The sequence below is a fragment of the Sceloporus occidentalis genome, unplaced genomic scaffold (genome assembly GCF_023333645.1).
Source record: "Sceloporus occidentalis isolate IW3139 unplaced genomic scaffold, rSceOcc1.0.p SCAF_1, whole genome shotgun sequence".
NCBI lineage: Eukaryota > Metazoa > Chordata > Lepidosauria > Squamata > Phrynosomatidae > Sceloporus > Sceloporus occidentalis.
Window position 1 is genome coordinate 170,040,303 of NW_028316981.1, and position 16,996 is coordinate 170,057,298.

At 44.0% G+C, this 16,996-nt stretch overlaps 1 protein-coding gene across 1 annotated transcript in view; it reads left to right on the forward strand.

Moving 5' to 3' along the window:
- The first annotated feature begins 11,321 nt into the window (after positions 1-11,321).
- The window catches only part of LOC149322716 (uncharacterized), a 94,866-nt gene continuing 89,191 nt past the window's right edge, over positions 11,322-16,996 (forward strand). The window contains exons 1-2 of the mRNA XM_089481945.1: positions 11,322-11,584; positions 15,928-16,134. Of these exons, the coding sequence (XP_089338071.1) occupies positions 11,491-11,584; positions 15,928-16,134 (301 nt within the window). The 5' untranslated portion in view covers positions 11,322-11,490. The remainder of the gene's footprint in view (positions 11,585-15,927; positions 16,135-16,996) is intronic.

A 16,996-nucleotide genomic window follows, 5' to 3' on the forward strand; every position in this document is an offset into this window, starting at 1 on the left:
GTAAATCTTTACAACCATGGTATCAAAAGTAGTAATGGACATTTCTGTCGGTTTCACTTCTTTGGTTTTTTTTGAAGTCTCAAGTTCTTTCTATAAAAAGGAAGAATGAAAGGGGACAGGAGGAACAAAAAGGAAATGTGGCAGCACCTTTCTAGCACGTTTATGAAGAAATGTGCAAACCTTGGTGTTCTTATTAGAAAGCAAACCAAAAAATATTCTTACACCAAAGACTGGCTAGATTGTTTCAACAAAGCACTAGGAGCATGGTGTACTTCCATATAGCGGCCAAGCAGTTGTTAAAAATGAGGAGCTTATTAGAAAAAAAAATGGCAACCCTACCTCAGCGGTACAAACCTGTTCAAATAAACAAGTTTAAAACTAAAGTTTAAAGCTAAACAGTTTAAAAATGAATGGATTATGTTAGTTTTGCTTCCTTCCACATTCATTAAAATAATTCATTTCAAACACCACACATTTATAACACTATGGTTCCACTTGTAACGCCATGGTAACATCGTACAAAATCCTGAGATTGGCATTTGAAAGACGGGCCTTGAGAATCCTCAGCCAGGGAGCATCTATGGTACCGCTAAACAAACTACAACACCCCCGAAGGATTGCATGGGATGCAACCATGGCAGTTAAAGTGGAATCGTAGTGCTATGCTTGGGTAGTGCGAACAACCCCTAGGTTGCACCTAATTAACTGTGGACCACTACCACCAACAAGAAGGAAGAACAGGGATGGAAACCATGGGGGTTTCTAGGTATTGTTGGACCACAGCTGCCATCAGGCCCTACTTTTAGCTGCGATGGTTAGGGCTGATGGGACATGCAGTCCTACAACATTTGGGGGGTGGTCTCATGTTCCCCAGCCAAACCTGAAACCCACACGTACTATGGCCTTTCAAATGAGCACTTCCATAATTAATTATTTGGGGGCCTTGAGCAACCCCGTGCCACCATTTTTTTAAAAAAAGTGCATATGAACAGTGTACATAATAGGTAAAGAAAGTTAAAATAGTAGAAACAGCAGTTACCCTGGGCTGACCCCTGCAGGAAATGATTGGTAACATTTGAGGAGAATTAAGAATGATTGTCAAATTTTAAGGATATTGCTGTGCAAATTCCAAGTCCTCACTATCCAGAAAGATAGTTCCCATTAGCTCAGAAGCTGTAGTATGCAAACAACCCAAAAACCCAACAGTGGTAACCTGCTGGTATCCACTCAGCACCAACTGGCCAGTCGCATGTCTCGTGTCCCCCTCTTAATCTCACAGTAACATTGAACAGTTGCATGCACTCTACTCTGTTAGGCAGGTGCTAACAAGACTCACCAGCTAGCAGCATGTAATGTTTGCATAGATCGCACTGTGTTGGGCTGCAGATGGCAAAGAGACTTGCAACTCTTCTACCTGGTTTCTTGCCATCCTCACCAAGTACCAGGACAAGTTGTTATTTGGACTTTCTACCTGCCACCAGGGATGGGGAATACATGGCCCTCTGGAAGTTGCTGGACTGCAACTCCCAGTATTCCTTATAATTGGCTATGCTAGTTAAACCTGACAAGAGATGCAGTCCAACAACATCCAGAGGGTCACACATTCCTCATTCTGTGTGTGTGTTGTGTGCCTTCAAGTCATTTCCGACTTACGGCAACCCTAAGGCGACACTATCCTGGGGTTTTCTTGGCAAGATTTGTTCAGAGAAGGTTTGCCATTGCCTTTCCCTGAGGCTGAGAGCATATGATCTGTGGGTTTCATGGCCAAGCTGGGAAACAAACCTTGGTCTCCACAGTTGTAGTTCAACACTCAAACCACTATATATATGAATGTTTAAATTCTAGACAACTTTTCTCCAGGGTGATAAATACCAGGACTCACCAAATTTACCAAAAGTAGTAATTTTAAATATTTTCATTATTAATTTTTAAAACACAATCCATTGCAGTTCATAGTACAAACAAGTTTTCCCAGCTTCTATGAATTGTGAGCCAGAGTGGTGTAGTCGTTTGGGTTTTAGATTCTGGGAAACCCTGGTCTCTTCATTTCTTACCTACCACATTTTTTAAAAGATGCAACTCTTCAAGGAAAGGAATGGTTTGAGTAGTATCAACCTACAGTGCTGAAGTGCTGCTATTGACTATATCCAACCCCATGGGTGAAGGGGTGAAGGTCTTCTGTGCATACTAAGAAGGAATACAGAACATGGGAGTTGGGTTAGGTAGCAATAACCTGCCAGTCTAAGAGTTAACTTCTCAGCTTTGGATTCTGGATGCTATTTGGGGTGTATGGAATATGGCTCAGCTTGTAGGGCTGCATCCACACTGCAGAAATAATCTGGTTTGACATCACTTTAACTGCCATGGCTCAATAGTATGGAATTCTGGGAACTGTAGTTTGTCGTGGTACCAAAGCAGAGCGGTGGGATTTGAAACATTCTAGGAGGGGAGGAAGGGGAGCATCATGGCTCTTTGACTGGGTGGGTGGGGGATGATGGGAAGTTGCAGCCCAGCATCAGGAGGGCCATGGATGCCACACCTCTGAGCCTGAAGATGATACAAGCACAGTTCCTTTTAATTCTTCTGAAATTCCCTCTGTAAAGAGAAACGTACAGACTGGAAGCAAATGTAAAATAAGTAAGTAACTAAGTAAGTAAAAGCTTGTGGACATTTCTGTGAAATGTGATTGCCATGGGACAGAGAATTCTAAAATCCAAATAATGAAGGCATTTTATCTTTCAAGCTCCTCTTTCTCAGCACAGAGCAAGAAGTGAGCAAGGCAAGCTGGCTAAGAAGGAAACATGTTGCTGAATCCAAAGCTTGATCAGTGGCCATCTCCCTCTCAGAGAGAATGCACAGGAGATAATACGGTTATGTCCTAATGACAGGCTGAAGGGAAAGATAAAAATAGGAGGCACAAACCACACAAGATTTTGAGGTCCTATCAAATCCTGCTGCACCCAGCAAGCACTGGAGCTGTTCCTAAGCCTTGGCAGAATAGCACCACTGTTTAAAGTTGGTGGGATGAGCATCCATGTAGCTATGTCCAGAAAGAATGGTATGGCTTTGCTGATGGTTTGTTAATAGGGTACATTTTTAGCATCTAGCATGTCCAAACAAGGGCAAAATGCCATGATCCTCCCCTGCGCCACACTTTTAAAGACAAGTCCTATGGGAGGGTGTTTCTGGCTTTTGTTTTAATGACAGTTCAACACTGTCTCACAGCAACAATTTCCACAAGAAATCACTTTGGCTTTTCATGAGCTTTTGCCAGTTTGGAGCCTTCCTCTGTGATACCTTCCACTACCAAGCAACCAAGTTAGGCCTTTGTAATCCTGGCCCCTGCCTTATGACTAGATTAAATGTAAGGATTTAAATAACCAACATTATGGTAACAGCTGTAAGATGTAGCTGAAGAGTGTGTATGTTTATGAATGTTTACATATATTTCTAACAAAGACATGAATATTGTTTTGTTATTGGGTGCCCACAAGCCGTTTCTGACTTATGACAACCCTATCATGGGGTTTTCTTGGCAAGATTTGTTCAGAGGGGTTTGCCATTGCCTTTATCTTAGGGACTTGTCACCCAGTGAGTTCCCCTGGCCAAGCAGGAATTTTGAACCCTGGTCTCCCAGAGTCCTAGTTCAACACTCAAACCACTACACCACACTGGCTCACCAGTATTGCTTACACCTTTACAAAAGCCCAGTGTGATCCAGCAACACACTTGCTCCTGTGCTTTTAAGAGTGGCTTGACCCACAGATGTTGAAAAAAGCTACAGAACATGTTGAAAAAGCTGCAGAACCTCTTAAAAACTGGGATGGGAATCAGGATCATCAGAGTGAAATCTGGAGATGGCTCCTGCACCTGCAAGGATTGTGTAGAAGAGGGACTTTCAGCAGGTGTTGCTTATTACCTGGTTGCATGACCAGCAATGCTTGCTGATATTCTTTTTCTGTACAACCGTTTTCTACACAGGCTGGAGCCCTCTCCAGTTTTCACCCTGACAAACAACCCTAGTGGGAATGGGTATGGGTAGTCCATGGACCACATGTGGCACTTTGGGACCCCCGCCAATTGTCTCATGGCTCTGACATATGCTCCCCCTATTTTTCAGCTGAGAAAATACATTTTTGGCTGAAAACACACACTGATAGAATTTGGGAAGGAAAACAAACTCTGATGGCTGCTACATGCAATTTGAAGTACTCCCTGGAAAAAGCCAACTCCCCACAAAACAACCTGAGAAGTGACCAGGTTACTCCAAATTATGGCCATGATGACGACTTAGGAGTCCTCTGGAGAAGATGAAACTCTGGAGGTGCAGCCACCTGGGCTTGGGAGTTAGCTTACTGCTGTCTAAAAACCATGGAAACAAATCATGCTGGAACTCTATGTAGGATAATTTGTGTATGTGTGTGTGGATATGGGGAGGATCCACACCCCTGTGTATCCCATGTAGTTTGGAAAGAAAAATCAACCCTAAAATCAGAAGAAATCCTGCACCCCCAAATTTCAAAAGCAAGAAATTGAAAGTGTTTCCTAACAAGTGTCATTGTCCTGCTTCAAGGCAGGGAATCATTTGTCTTTCCAGAGGCTGCCAGACTCAGATTCCCAGCATTCTTCTTCACCAGTTATGCCATCTATGGTTGATGTTACTTGCAGTCTAATTACACCTGGAAGGTCTCATGATTATCACTCCAGCTTATCACTTTGTCAGTCCTTAGCTTTGGTATTGCAAAGAGCTACCATCTGTAAATGCCCAGAGTAGTAGTATTCAGTGCTTCGCAAAGATCTTCAGCATGGCATTGAATGGCAGAAGACAATGTATTCCGATTCTAAACCTGGAATTATATAGAATATAGTTCTCTGTGTGGCTATGGCAAATATGTCTCATTTGATTCTGGACAGGGGAGACTTAAGATTGTCTATGGAGTAAAGAAAAACGACCTATCTGATTTGTTTCCTTCATTTTGGACTAACTGCCAGAAAACAAGGGGCAAGCATATCCTTTTTCATATATATACACAAACTCTGGTTCAACCTCCCCATGCCTTTAGCTGTACGCTTTAGAAAATTAAGAGGGGGGAAAAAACATTGGTCATCCTGCATCCAATCTAGGATTGGCCCCCAGACCCTACCCAAGAATCAGATTTCATGAATCAGCAGCCGTTACAGTTCAGTATCAGCCAATCTAGTGAAGCAGCATGGTGTGGTGGTTTGCGTGTTGGATTACAACTCTGGAGTGCAAGGTTTGTTTGCTGGCTCAGTCATGAAACTCATTGGGTGTCCTTGAGCAAGTCACACTCTCTCAGGACTTTATCACATGGGGATGGGCGTCTTTATCCCATCCAGAAAGCGTGAGTGAAAGTGATGGCGCAATATGCTTTCTCACTACATCATGCTGATCCTGTCATGTCCCATCAGTGAAGTGGAATTGCATTAACGGGATGTTCCGATAATACCAAATGATAGGAGAAGAGGGGGCAATTCCACTTCATTCACAGGATCAGCATGATGTAGTGAGAAAGCCTTTCGCGCAGTCACTTTCACTTACACCTTCTGGATGGGATAATGTCCGGATAAGAATGATTTAGTGTGAAAGTACTTCCCATGATCACATGTGAAGCATGAGATAGGGACGGGACAATGACATCCTGTCCACTGTGTAATAAGATTCTCAGTCTCAGGAGAAGGCAATAGCAATCCTCCTCTGAACAAATCTTACCAAGAAAACACCATGACAGGTTTGCTTTAGGTTTGCCATAAGCCAGAAACAACCTGAAGCAACAATAAATCAGAAATAATGACAAAAACAATCAGCCAATCTACACCAGAATCAGAATTCTGCTTTAATTCTCAGTTTGTCTGGGAGATATGTGATCATCATATGCTTCTGGGCATGTCTAGAGTATGCTGCCTTGTAGCCAACAAGCAGGTTCACAGCCAACAATTACTCCTCAAAGTAAACAGAGCAGAATTTCTAAGTTAAACAACATGGATTTTGAAAATAAGTGGACTGTTTGTTATTGCATGAGGATTTACTTCGCTGACACACTGCTGTGAAGTTTTCATGTGGTGCTTCTAGGCCAGAAAGCTGATTATTTTTTTAGGCAGAAGATGTTGTGTTAGTCTATATGAATAACTGAACTGCTTGTGTGTTGCTAACTCAAAAATAAATGTAATGTTTAAAAATGTTACACAGAGCAAAGAGGTGCCATTGAAATGAGCAACCCATCCCATAGCAAGTCATCCATTCCCTGGGCATAATGTGTCCAACATGATGCTATGCATATTTACTCAGAGGTAAAAACCCACTGAATTCAGTGCAGGGCCTACTCTCAAATAAGGGAAGATATGGCTGCAGCTTTAGAAGTGCACAAAAATGTTGCTTTACAGAGCACTCCTATTCTAGGGTCCAAACAATCATATTTTTGTCTGAGCAGATTAAAATTCAAGCATCTTGCAGCTTGGGACATTTACCATGTGTGTGTCGGGGGGGGGGGGTAGATAGGACCATTTTGTGTAACTTAAGATGTCTTTTTTCTTTATAACTATTCCCCTTGCTCACAGCTACTTTTTTGCCTTAAAACATCTGCAATGTGGGATACAGCTGTAACTGTTTTTGCTTTGAACGTCTCCGTAAGTATATGTTCTGATGGAACAAGTGAAAATAGCTGCCTGGGTGCACTCTGCTTAGTTTAGACATGGATCAGATGTTAAGGAGGGAGTTTCAAAGTTATGGGGTGGGATTCTGGACCTAGCTATCTTATGTAGGATTTTCAAACAGACTGATGTTATGGAATTAAACATTTGGTTTATCACAGTCCACTTGTTTTCAAGCAAACGTCTTCTATATCTTCTCCAACTGTTTCAGTTTCCCAGGGACAGTCCCTAGTAATCCTCTGTCATGGCAATTTTCAGATGCTTTTAAAATGTCCCAGCTTTTCTTTCATCCTCCCATTTTTCCCCTCCGTCCTCAGCTTACAAACTGAGTTCAAAATGCAAAGTAGTTTGCTCTCCATTAACTCAGCAATGGGGAGATAAGAGGTTGGCAGAATCTTACCCTTCCCAACAGTCTCTGGCAACAACAAGCTGCTGCAGCCTCTCCTAGCTTGTCTGCTTCATTAATAACTGTTGCTGTCTGACCACATTCTGATGTTGATGTAGTTTGACTTTCCTTTGTCAAATGCTGGATGGTATTGTTCCACCATACAACACATGAAGTAGGTCAGCAATAGCACTTAGAATTGGAATATAAGGAAGGTGCTTATTTGGCAGTGGCTTTCCAGGCCCCCTTCAGCAAGAAAGGTCTTTCCCATCAGCAGCAGTTCAGACTATTTCTCCCTCTCTAACCCAGTATTGTCTAGTATTTTGTCTGGCCATAGTTCTTCAGAAAAAAGTGCTGATCTCTGGCTCAGTTTCTAAGACAGAGATTCCAAGAACTGGGCTTGGTGGTTGCAGTAAAGATGCTTTTACCTGTAAGTTACCTCCCCTCCCTTCTCCAAGCATGTTCTTCTTAAGCAGATGTTCTGTTCCTGGAAGAAAATTTCTTTCCATGCTTATGACAGAGGTTACTATAAGAAGTTTTATATACAATCAGCTGTATGTTTTAAAAAAATCTATGGATTCAAGCATCCAAAGTTTGAAAATATTTCAAAAATATATAAATTCCAAATAGCAAACTTTGATTTTGCCATTTTGTGTAATGGACTTCATTTTACCATGTCATTGTATATAATGGGACTTGAGCATCCATGGATTTTGGTATCCATGGGGGTCCTGGAATCAAACCCCAGTGGATAACAAGCACCCACTGTACCAGTAAGGTTGTTGTTATTTACTATCAAGTTGACTGTGACATATGGCGATCCTATGAATGAGGGACCTCAGGTCACCCTATCCTTCAGATCTTGCAGACTCAGAGCCCATGGCTTCCTTCATTGTGTCTATCCATCTGCAACGTGGTATCCTTCTTTTCCTGCTACCAAGCATCACTGTTTTCTAATGAGTCAGGTCTTCTCATGAGGTGTCCAAAATACAATAGTAGTTTGGTCAAACTTTGCTTCTACAGAAAGTTCATGCCTGATTTATTTTAATATCCATTTATTTGTCTTTTTGGCAGTCCAGGGTATCCTCAGAACTCTTGAGACAATCCAAAATGAAAACCCTCTGATGAACCACTAGATTGTCGTTGTTGCGTGCCTTGAAGTTGTTTCCAAACTCTGGTGACACTAAGGTGACCCTATAATGGAGTTTTAGTGGCAAGATTTGGTCAGAGGGGGTTTGCCTTTGTCTTCCTGAGCCTGAGAGAGTGTGACTTGCCCTAGGTGACCAGATGTCTTGAATCCCATTGTGGGAGAAAGGCGAGTTATAATTCTGAAATGTCCTCCATTTTGAGCATCACTAACTAGCTAGTCCCATTGCAAAACTGGATCTGCCAGTTCATCTCCATGTACGAAGACCAGTTTCCTATGTCTCTGTGCACTAATGACCATTGTTAAAACTGGAGCTGTAACTTCACTTCCATACACAAAGGATTTGTAATTTGAACTGACAACCTCACATACCAAGGGCATATGCATGTCTACACTTGGCTTCCACGCCACCAAATGCATCTGAGGAAATAGACAAGTCTACAAAAGCTCATCTGCCAATTTCTTTCTTTCAATTAGTCTCAGAGGTGCTACCAGTTCTCTCTACATATAGATGACTACCCTCTTATAATGCTGCTATACCACTATAACTGGTCTGGCTGCCTCCTGTTACATTTTGGGATTTGCAGTTTAGGGAAAGGCATTTAGAATTCTCAGCCAGAGAGCTCTTAGGCCTCACTGAACTACAAACCCCAGAATGTAACATGGGATTTTCTTGGCATGTTTCTTCAGAGGGGGTTTGCCTTTGCCATCCTCTGAGGTTAAGAGAGTGTGACTCACCCAGATCACCCAGTGGGTTTCTATGGCCCAGTCGAAATTTGAACCCTGGTCTCCAGAGTCTCAAATGATCAAACCACAACACCACACTTTTAGGGCTGTGAGCCCCCAAAACACCTGGTTGAGAAGAAGCTCTGTTCAACACTTACTCCTGAGGAAATGCATGTTGGTTTCTCCCCCCAGGTCCTCCTTTTCCAGGACATATCCTCCATTTCAACTTTCTGTCCAGGAGGAATTTGAAAATGTCCTCCATTTTGAGCAGGACTAAGAAGCTTGCATTTACATTTATCTGAGTGTTTTTAGCCTCGAGTTGGTTATGTTCTTTTCTTGAATGAGGCACCTACAAAACATAGGCATTTCAATAAAAGTGTAGGGTGTTACCAAATAAAAGCTAAAAACACTCATGTAAATGTAAATTCATGGTTCTTAGGAGTTTATCACACATGAAATTTGAACTACAGCCCAAAGCAAATCCGAAGGGAAAGGGAAGCAGAATCAGTTTGAATCCAAGGCAATTCATGTGATTAATTATCTCACGTGAAGCGCAGAATTGTGGTCATTCCTGAGGCAAAGCGAAGAGAGTGCAAAATAAATTATCACACCACTACATACCATGCGGAGTCAGCAATTTGAATTGGCACCCTCGCGCAGGCTCAGTGGGGCTCTGAATGCATCATGAACCTTTGCACTTAGTCATGCTCAGAATGGAGGTCCTTTTGGAATTCCTCCTGGACAGAAGGCTAAAATGTAGGCTGAAATGTAGGACAGGTCCTGGGAAAGCTGTATGTCTTGTCGCCTTGGACTGGGAGGCCCATTTGAGCAAGTCACACTCTCTTGGGGTCTTAGGGTCACACTATTCCCCGCTTGGCCATGAAACCCCACTATCTGACCTTGGGCAAGTCACACTCTCTCAGCTTCAGGGAAAGACCATGGCAAACAAATGTTTTAATATTAGTATTATTATTTATTTTGTTATTATTTTTAGTGGTTTGAGCATTGGACAACAATTCTGGAGGCCAGGGTTGGAATCCCATCTGAACCATGGAAACCCACTGGGTGACTTGGGCAAGTCACACTGTCTCAGCCTCAGGGGAACCCCTTCTGAACAAAGGGCCATAGCCTGAAGGAGACCATTTCTTGATTATGGCAATGTGGGATATTCCTATTTGGAAGAGGGTTTTTTTGAAATTCAGAGGCACGTGATTCTCCAACGTTGGTCCTCCAGGTGTTTTGGACTCCATCTCCAGAAGCCCCAGCCAGCTTGTCCAACGCACAGGACTCCTGGGAGCTGAAGTCCAAAACACCCGGAGGACCCTACTTTCAACGCTGTAGCGTCATCCTATGGGATCCCGGGATCTGTAGTTTTACAAAGCCCTTTAGACTTCGCTGCCAGAGAGCTTCTTCTTCTTCTTGAGTGCCTTGAAGTTATTTATGGCTTGTGGCGACCCAATGATGGGTTTTTCTTGGCCAGCTTTGTTCAGAGGAAGGTTGCCTTTGCCACCCCTTGAGGAGGCTGAGGGTCACGGGGAGGTCCAGGTCTCCAGGGTCCTGGTTCAACATCCCGCTGTCCCTCTAAAGTGGAGCTACCAGGGGGTCATCTAGGCAAGTTTCTGCAGAGGGGGCCTGTCCTGGCCATCCCCCGAGGAGGCTGAGAGAGCGTGACTCGCCCAAGGTTCGAACCCAAGTCTCCAGAGTCCCAATGGTCCAACGCTCCATCCACTGCGCCACGCAGCCCCAGCCCCTCTGCAGGGAGCCCTCGGAGCCTAGTCTGCAGGTGGGAAAGGGAGGGAGGGAGGGAGGAGGATCGGGGGGGAGGAGGAGGAAGAAGAAGAAGAAGAAGAGGAGGAGGAAGGGGAAGAGAGGAGGAAGAAGAAAAGAGGAGGAGGAGGAGGAGAGGAAGAAGAAGAGAAGAAGAGGAGGAGGAGAGGAAGATGATTGGAGGAAGAGGAAGATAGGATGAGGTGGAGAGGAAAATGAAGAAGAAGAGGAGGAGGAGAGAAAGAGGAGGAGGGAGAAGAAGAGGAGGAGGAGGCAGGGGGGTGAAGGGGGCGAGGGGCCCTCCTCCTCCTCCTCCTCCTCCTCCTGCTGCCCTGGTGTTGGTTGCCACCCGTTTTGGCTGGAGGCTTGAGAGGGAGGCTGCAGGGCCAGGAGGGAGGGGTCTGTAACTGGGGGGGGGGGGGAGAAGGCGGTGGGCTCAGGTTACAGCTCAGCTGGGGGCAGGGGAGGACTGAGACCTGGGCATATAGACATATATATATATATATATACATCCACACACATCCACACCCCCCCAGAGAGAGGCTGCTGGAAGGGAGCATAAAACTGCAGTGCTTGAACCCCAGGCACAGGGCAGGCAGGCAGCAGCAGCAGCAGCAGCAGGAGTCTCTGCTGGGCCTCTGGTACTTGGGCTTCTCCTGCTGCTTCCAAAGAGGACCGGCTGCATGAAGGCTCGGTAGCCACTGGGGGAACTACCACCACCACCACCACCACCACCATCTCCACCACCTCTTTCCTCCTCATCCCCACAAAGGTCCTGCATGTCTGACCTTTAGACATGTTCCGCTTTGTGCATTCAAGGACTCTAGTGCTCCTGGCAGCCACACAAGTCATTCTATTAGCAGTTGTCAAGTGTCAGGAGGAGGACATACGTAAGTTGGACCTCTCTTCTTCATCTCTTCCTCCTCTGGAAAAGAACATGGATGGGGGTGGGAGAGAGGGAGGGAGAAAAGAAAGGAGAGAGAGGGGGGCAGAAAACCAAAGATCAGGAATAAAGACCAATATGGCTTTGTACCCGTGCTTTTCTCGTGGAGCCAAACTTTCCGCGCGGAGTTGGCCTTTTGGCTCCTTGTTGCACTTGATTTCTCTTCCTACAGCTCCTAAGATTCTTCTTTTCCTAGAAAAGCTGCAGATCATCATCTCCATTAGTGCACAATGCAAGGATGTGTGTGTTGTGTGTAATGCTCCTTTTTATTCCTTGTAATGCTTGGTCGCTTGAGAAGAGAGAGTGGGAGATGCACCTCATACAGCGTCTGCTAAGAGATGTGCTTAATACTGTACAGCTTTGGCCTTTTAGAAATGGGACCAACAAGGTGGTTATAAACCTTATCCAATAAGGTTTCTTAAAGATCTGACTAAACCACTGTGCACTTCTCTTGCCACAATTGTCCACAAAGTGTTTCTTTTTTTGCTCCTGGGAAGAAGAAAAAACATACCTAAGGCAAACGAAAGGATGAAAGAACACTTGTGGTAGCAGCGAAAGAGTTAGCGGAGAGTGGTTCAAATCCAGACAAAAGAGAAAATTCCAGAGCAGACAAGCAAGACTCTTGTGACTTAAATTATCATTATGATTATTATTTTGACAAAGGAAGACCTTTGTGCACAAAATCTGGGACTCCCTTTCCCAGTGGAATTGGAGATGTGGAGTAAGGTGCAAGAGGGAGATCTCTTGGGAATTTGATAGCTAGGCTGAATCTTTTGGTTGTTGTTGTTTCTTGCTGTCGAAGGAGCAGAAGGGAAAAAAAGTTCCCCCAACTCAAGAGGCCACCTGAGGGGTGCAAGGCATTCCAGAGGCACATCAGTCCATTTGTTCTATTCACATCTCCCCCCCATGCCTACGCATGCATTCTTACACACTTAAACCAAGGCTTGGTGGGGGAAACCTTCCAGATGGAATGGTTGATAAGATCTTAATTTCTTGTCTGTGAAAGGCCCTATTTTTCCCCAAAAAAGATTTTATCCAATGACAATTTTGCCACCAATAATGACATAATTTTTCTTTCTTTTTTTGCCACCGATAATGACAAAATTTGATACAGAGAAAGTCAACTGTATAGCAACCCTGTCCCTTCCCCCTACCCAGAAAGCTTTTGTTGTCTGGGATATTATTCAGGGTCGAAAGATGGAAACTTTATTAGCTAGAAAAGGCAGAGAGTTTTTGGTGTGGTTTTTTTTCTTCTTCTTCATTTCTTTGGGCAGGTTTCCTATTCTTTGAATTCCATCCCTGCTTCCATATGCTCCAGACTGTAAATCAATTGCAGGGAAGGGAGCCTGAAAAATAGGATGTGTGGAGGGGAGGCCTCTCTTTGCTCCTGATCGCAAGCCATGGTTCTCTTTCTTGGCTCAAAATTCCAGGAAAAAAGGGAACTGAATTCCTTTCATTCATCTGCAGGAATCTCTGCAGATGAATTTTTCCGCGTTAGCGACAGAAAGGGCCTTGCGTTCAGTGTGGCTCAGAAGTGGCACCCAGGGCAAACTGGCATAGTTGGTTCTCCCATATGGAGCCCTCCTCATGCTACCAGTCAAAAGACACTGGGCAGCTGTTCCATCTATCTGAATTTTCAGTGGTAAGAAGAGGGGAAAAGATGGAGTCTGTCCTGGGAAGGCATGGGAGGGTTAAAAGTGGCATCTCAATCCTCAAATTCTCTGAACAAGGAGGAATGATTGTCCATGCATACACACACACCTTTCACTGGGAAGCAAGCTAAAGATTTTCGAGGTGCTTTGGGAGGTTGCCAGAGTGAAAATTGAATAGGGATCCTATACTTCTCATGGTTGTATAGAAAAGGAAATTTAAACAAGAATTGTTTGTTATCTGGTGGTGTGACCAAAAGCACCTGCTGAAACTCCATACTCTTCACAACCATGAAAGGTACAGGAGCCCTCTCCAGTTTCCCCGCTGACAACCCTAAGTGCTTTGCAATGCCACCTTATAGCCAGGTACGTCTCTGTCTCTTCTCTTTCAATGACTGTACCCAGCTGCACAACATTCTGGTTTCCTTTCACACTGTTCTCTATTGTAATTTGTGCTGAAACACTGCATCTTTGGATTTCAGAGGTATATGGCATAGGTGTGTGTGTGTGTGCATGCACACACACACACTTTGAAGTGAGGCAGGGAGTGTTTATTGCCACCTTCCCTTAAACAGCTCTTTAAGGCATACTGCTGCATTCTTTTCAGCCAAGGAAAGAGACACATTGGCATATATCGTGGCTTTCCAATTGCTCTAATCCTAATGCATCTTTTGGGAGTCATGTCTTTTATTTGTGTTTGTGTTGGGTTTTTTTTCAAGGAAAAAGTGTTCTCCCAGGTCAGGCACTGTGCTCAGTTCTCACTCTATGAACGTTTGTTTGCATTTGGCAGCAATAGCTTCCAGATGCTGAAATGTTGCCCATATTTATTTAAACTAGTCCCTAACAGAGCCATGTGAATTGCGCTCTGTGTGCACTCGAGAAAAGGCCCATTCATGAGTGGATGGGTCCCTCGGGCTCCCGCAGGCTCCCCTGCCCTTACGCACAATGCCCCCCCTGTCATATCACTGCTGCAGTCAAGCCTTTCTGAGGACGTTTTTTAAAAAGAAAGGTGGGGGGAGCATGTGCCAAAGGGGCACAGTTTCAATAGGTTTCTCCTGACCCCTTCCCCACCAAGAATCATTCCTATTTAACTGTGATAATGGGAGGCAAACATTGTCAGCTCTCCTGATTAGAGCACCAAAGTCTATTTACTTTCTCTGACTTTCTCATTCCAACCCACCCAGCCTCACACAGAAGCTTCACTGATCAGACCTTGGTTGGATCTGCATCTGCTTTTAAAATTAAAAAGAAAACGGCCACACCTTTTGAGCCACATAACAGAGAGCGCTCTTTCATAGGCTTTATCCTCACTGTAGAAATAACCCAGTTTGACCACACTTTAATTGCCATGGCTCAGTCAATTCTAATTGGTTAGAAAATGCACGCTGGATCAACAGTAGTGGGGCCTGATACAACTTTGTTCTCTGCTTTGTCATGTTCACAAAGTGGCTTCTATGGGCTTGAATTTCTAACACAAGAAGGGATTCCAGTTCAGTCCATTGACAGAGATGTTAGGCCACATGGACAGTCTTCTGAGGATGTAGGCCCTTAACTACCAGACAAGGTGGTCACTTGGAGTTTTTCTGAGGGGATGTTTTGGCATTCTTGGTTTCTCCAAAGTTTCATCCGCACTGCAGAAAGAATCCGGTTTGGCACCACTTTAACTACCATGGCTTAAACTGGATTATTTCTACAGTATGTATACAGTCCAAGACAACATTTTTTAACTTTCAGAGTTAGCAGTGTGTTTGGAAACAGTAAAGATGAGCTAACTTAGGGTCTTAGAACTGCTAGATGCCTTTGAAAGGGACATTGAGTCCTGGCAACATGCACACCAATTATGCTATTCAGTAACAGACTTGGACAAGTGTAGTTTGCACTTAACTCACAAATAGCTAAGGTTGCCAGAGGGAAGACTGGAGAGGTCTTGTGTACGTTGAATGGTTGTGCAGAAGGAATTGCACTACATATTCCTTGTTACCTGTGTGACAAGCAACACCTTCTGAAATTCCTTCTTCTACTCAACCATTACAAGCACAGACACAATCTCCAGTTTTCCAGCCTGGCAATCCTAACTAATACCTTAGAGTCACCTTTCTTCATAAATGTTACTCTAATACTTGCCTCCCAAGAAACTGTATAAAAGTGGTCCCAAACTTTGATCCTCCAGATGTTCTGGATGTCAGCTCATAGAATTCCTGACTATTGGCCAAACTGAGTGGGGATTCTGGGAGTTGAAGTCCAAAACACTTTGAGGACCAGCATTCGGAAACCACTGTTCTGTAATATCCCTTAGACTTACTTTTGTCCACAAAGAATTTCAGGCTGGTTGTCTCATTATGAGGAAAGCTGAGAGGGGTTTCTGTAGGTGGGCTGGGTGAAAGGAGGGAACAGCTAACCAAAGGCCTTTTGATTCTGCTTGTGGATGACAATGTCCTCATAACTTTGAGGAAAACAGAGAGATGTCCCTGTATGAAGCCAGCCCATGGAAAGAAGGGGCCAACTTTGTGTACTTATGATAGAGGATTGCTGTAACCAATGCTGCTGTTATGACTCTGTTTCTTTCTCTCTCCCTCTCTTCTGGTTTTTTGCTTCTTTTTATTCCCCCTGCTGTTCCCTTCCCCTTCCCCTTCCGGCACAGAGGAGGCAGGCAGCTGTGTACAGAATGGTCAGAGGTATAGTGATAAAGATGTGTGGAAACCAGAACCCTGCCGGATCTGTGTCTGTGACACTGGGACGGTCCTCTGCGATGATATACTCTGCGAAGAAATGAGAGATTGTCCCAAGCCTGAGATCCCCTTCGGAGAATGTTGCCCCATCTGTCCAACTGACCAGCCCACTGCCAGTGGTTGTAATTTATTTATTTATGTTCCATATAAATAAATTACTTGTGAGAGAACAGTGGGGTGTGGGGTGGGGGGGGGGGAGAGGAAAATTGATAAGATCCATGGATGCAAAATGCTAGATCTGTGGCATCCATGGAAAGGCATCTGCTGGGAAAGGCTACTTCTCATGATTCATGAAACTGGGTGAGAGTAGAGAAGTGTGATTTAACATCTTAACTGAGCCAAGGATATGTGAGGAAAGCAGATGGGCAGCATTAGTGAGAGGCTATTCACATGGATAAGCTTTACAAAGCAACCTCCAAAATGAGACTTTCAAGTAGTCACACATGCTTTTAAGTGGCCTGGGGGAATATTCCTTGTATTTTGTACTGGAGGAATTTTTTTACTTGCCATAGGTAATCTGACAAGTGACCGTTCATGAGACTGGTCTTGGTAAATTACTCCAAACTTAGTAAATACAATCACTTAATAAAGTTGTCTTCTGTGCCCTACTGTCCTTTTGGCTTCAGGGTATTGCCCGCCCTCCCAAAAAAACCCCTAAGAAATAAGTTGAGGTTTCACAGTTCTACGTATATGTTACTGTGAATTTCCTCTTCCTCTCTGTAACTGTGCTTTCTCTGTCAGAAAATGTAGAGATTGCTGGATAAGAACAATTTCTTTATAGTCCTCTTGAGACTGAAATGTCTGATTAAATATTTATCAAATGGCAAAAACCTTTCCCTGCATGGGATCTTTTATGGATGAGCTGCCCCATCCTAAACAATTAGTTGAAGATAAAGTTTCATTGAAATCAATGAAATATGCCCAAATGAAATTGTGTGCAAGATGCAGCCAATGGTTGCAATCCAGAAAAGGTCTAGTGAT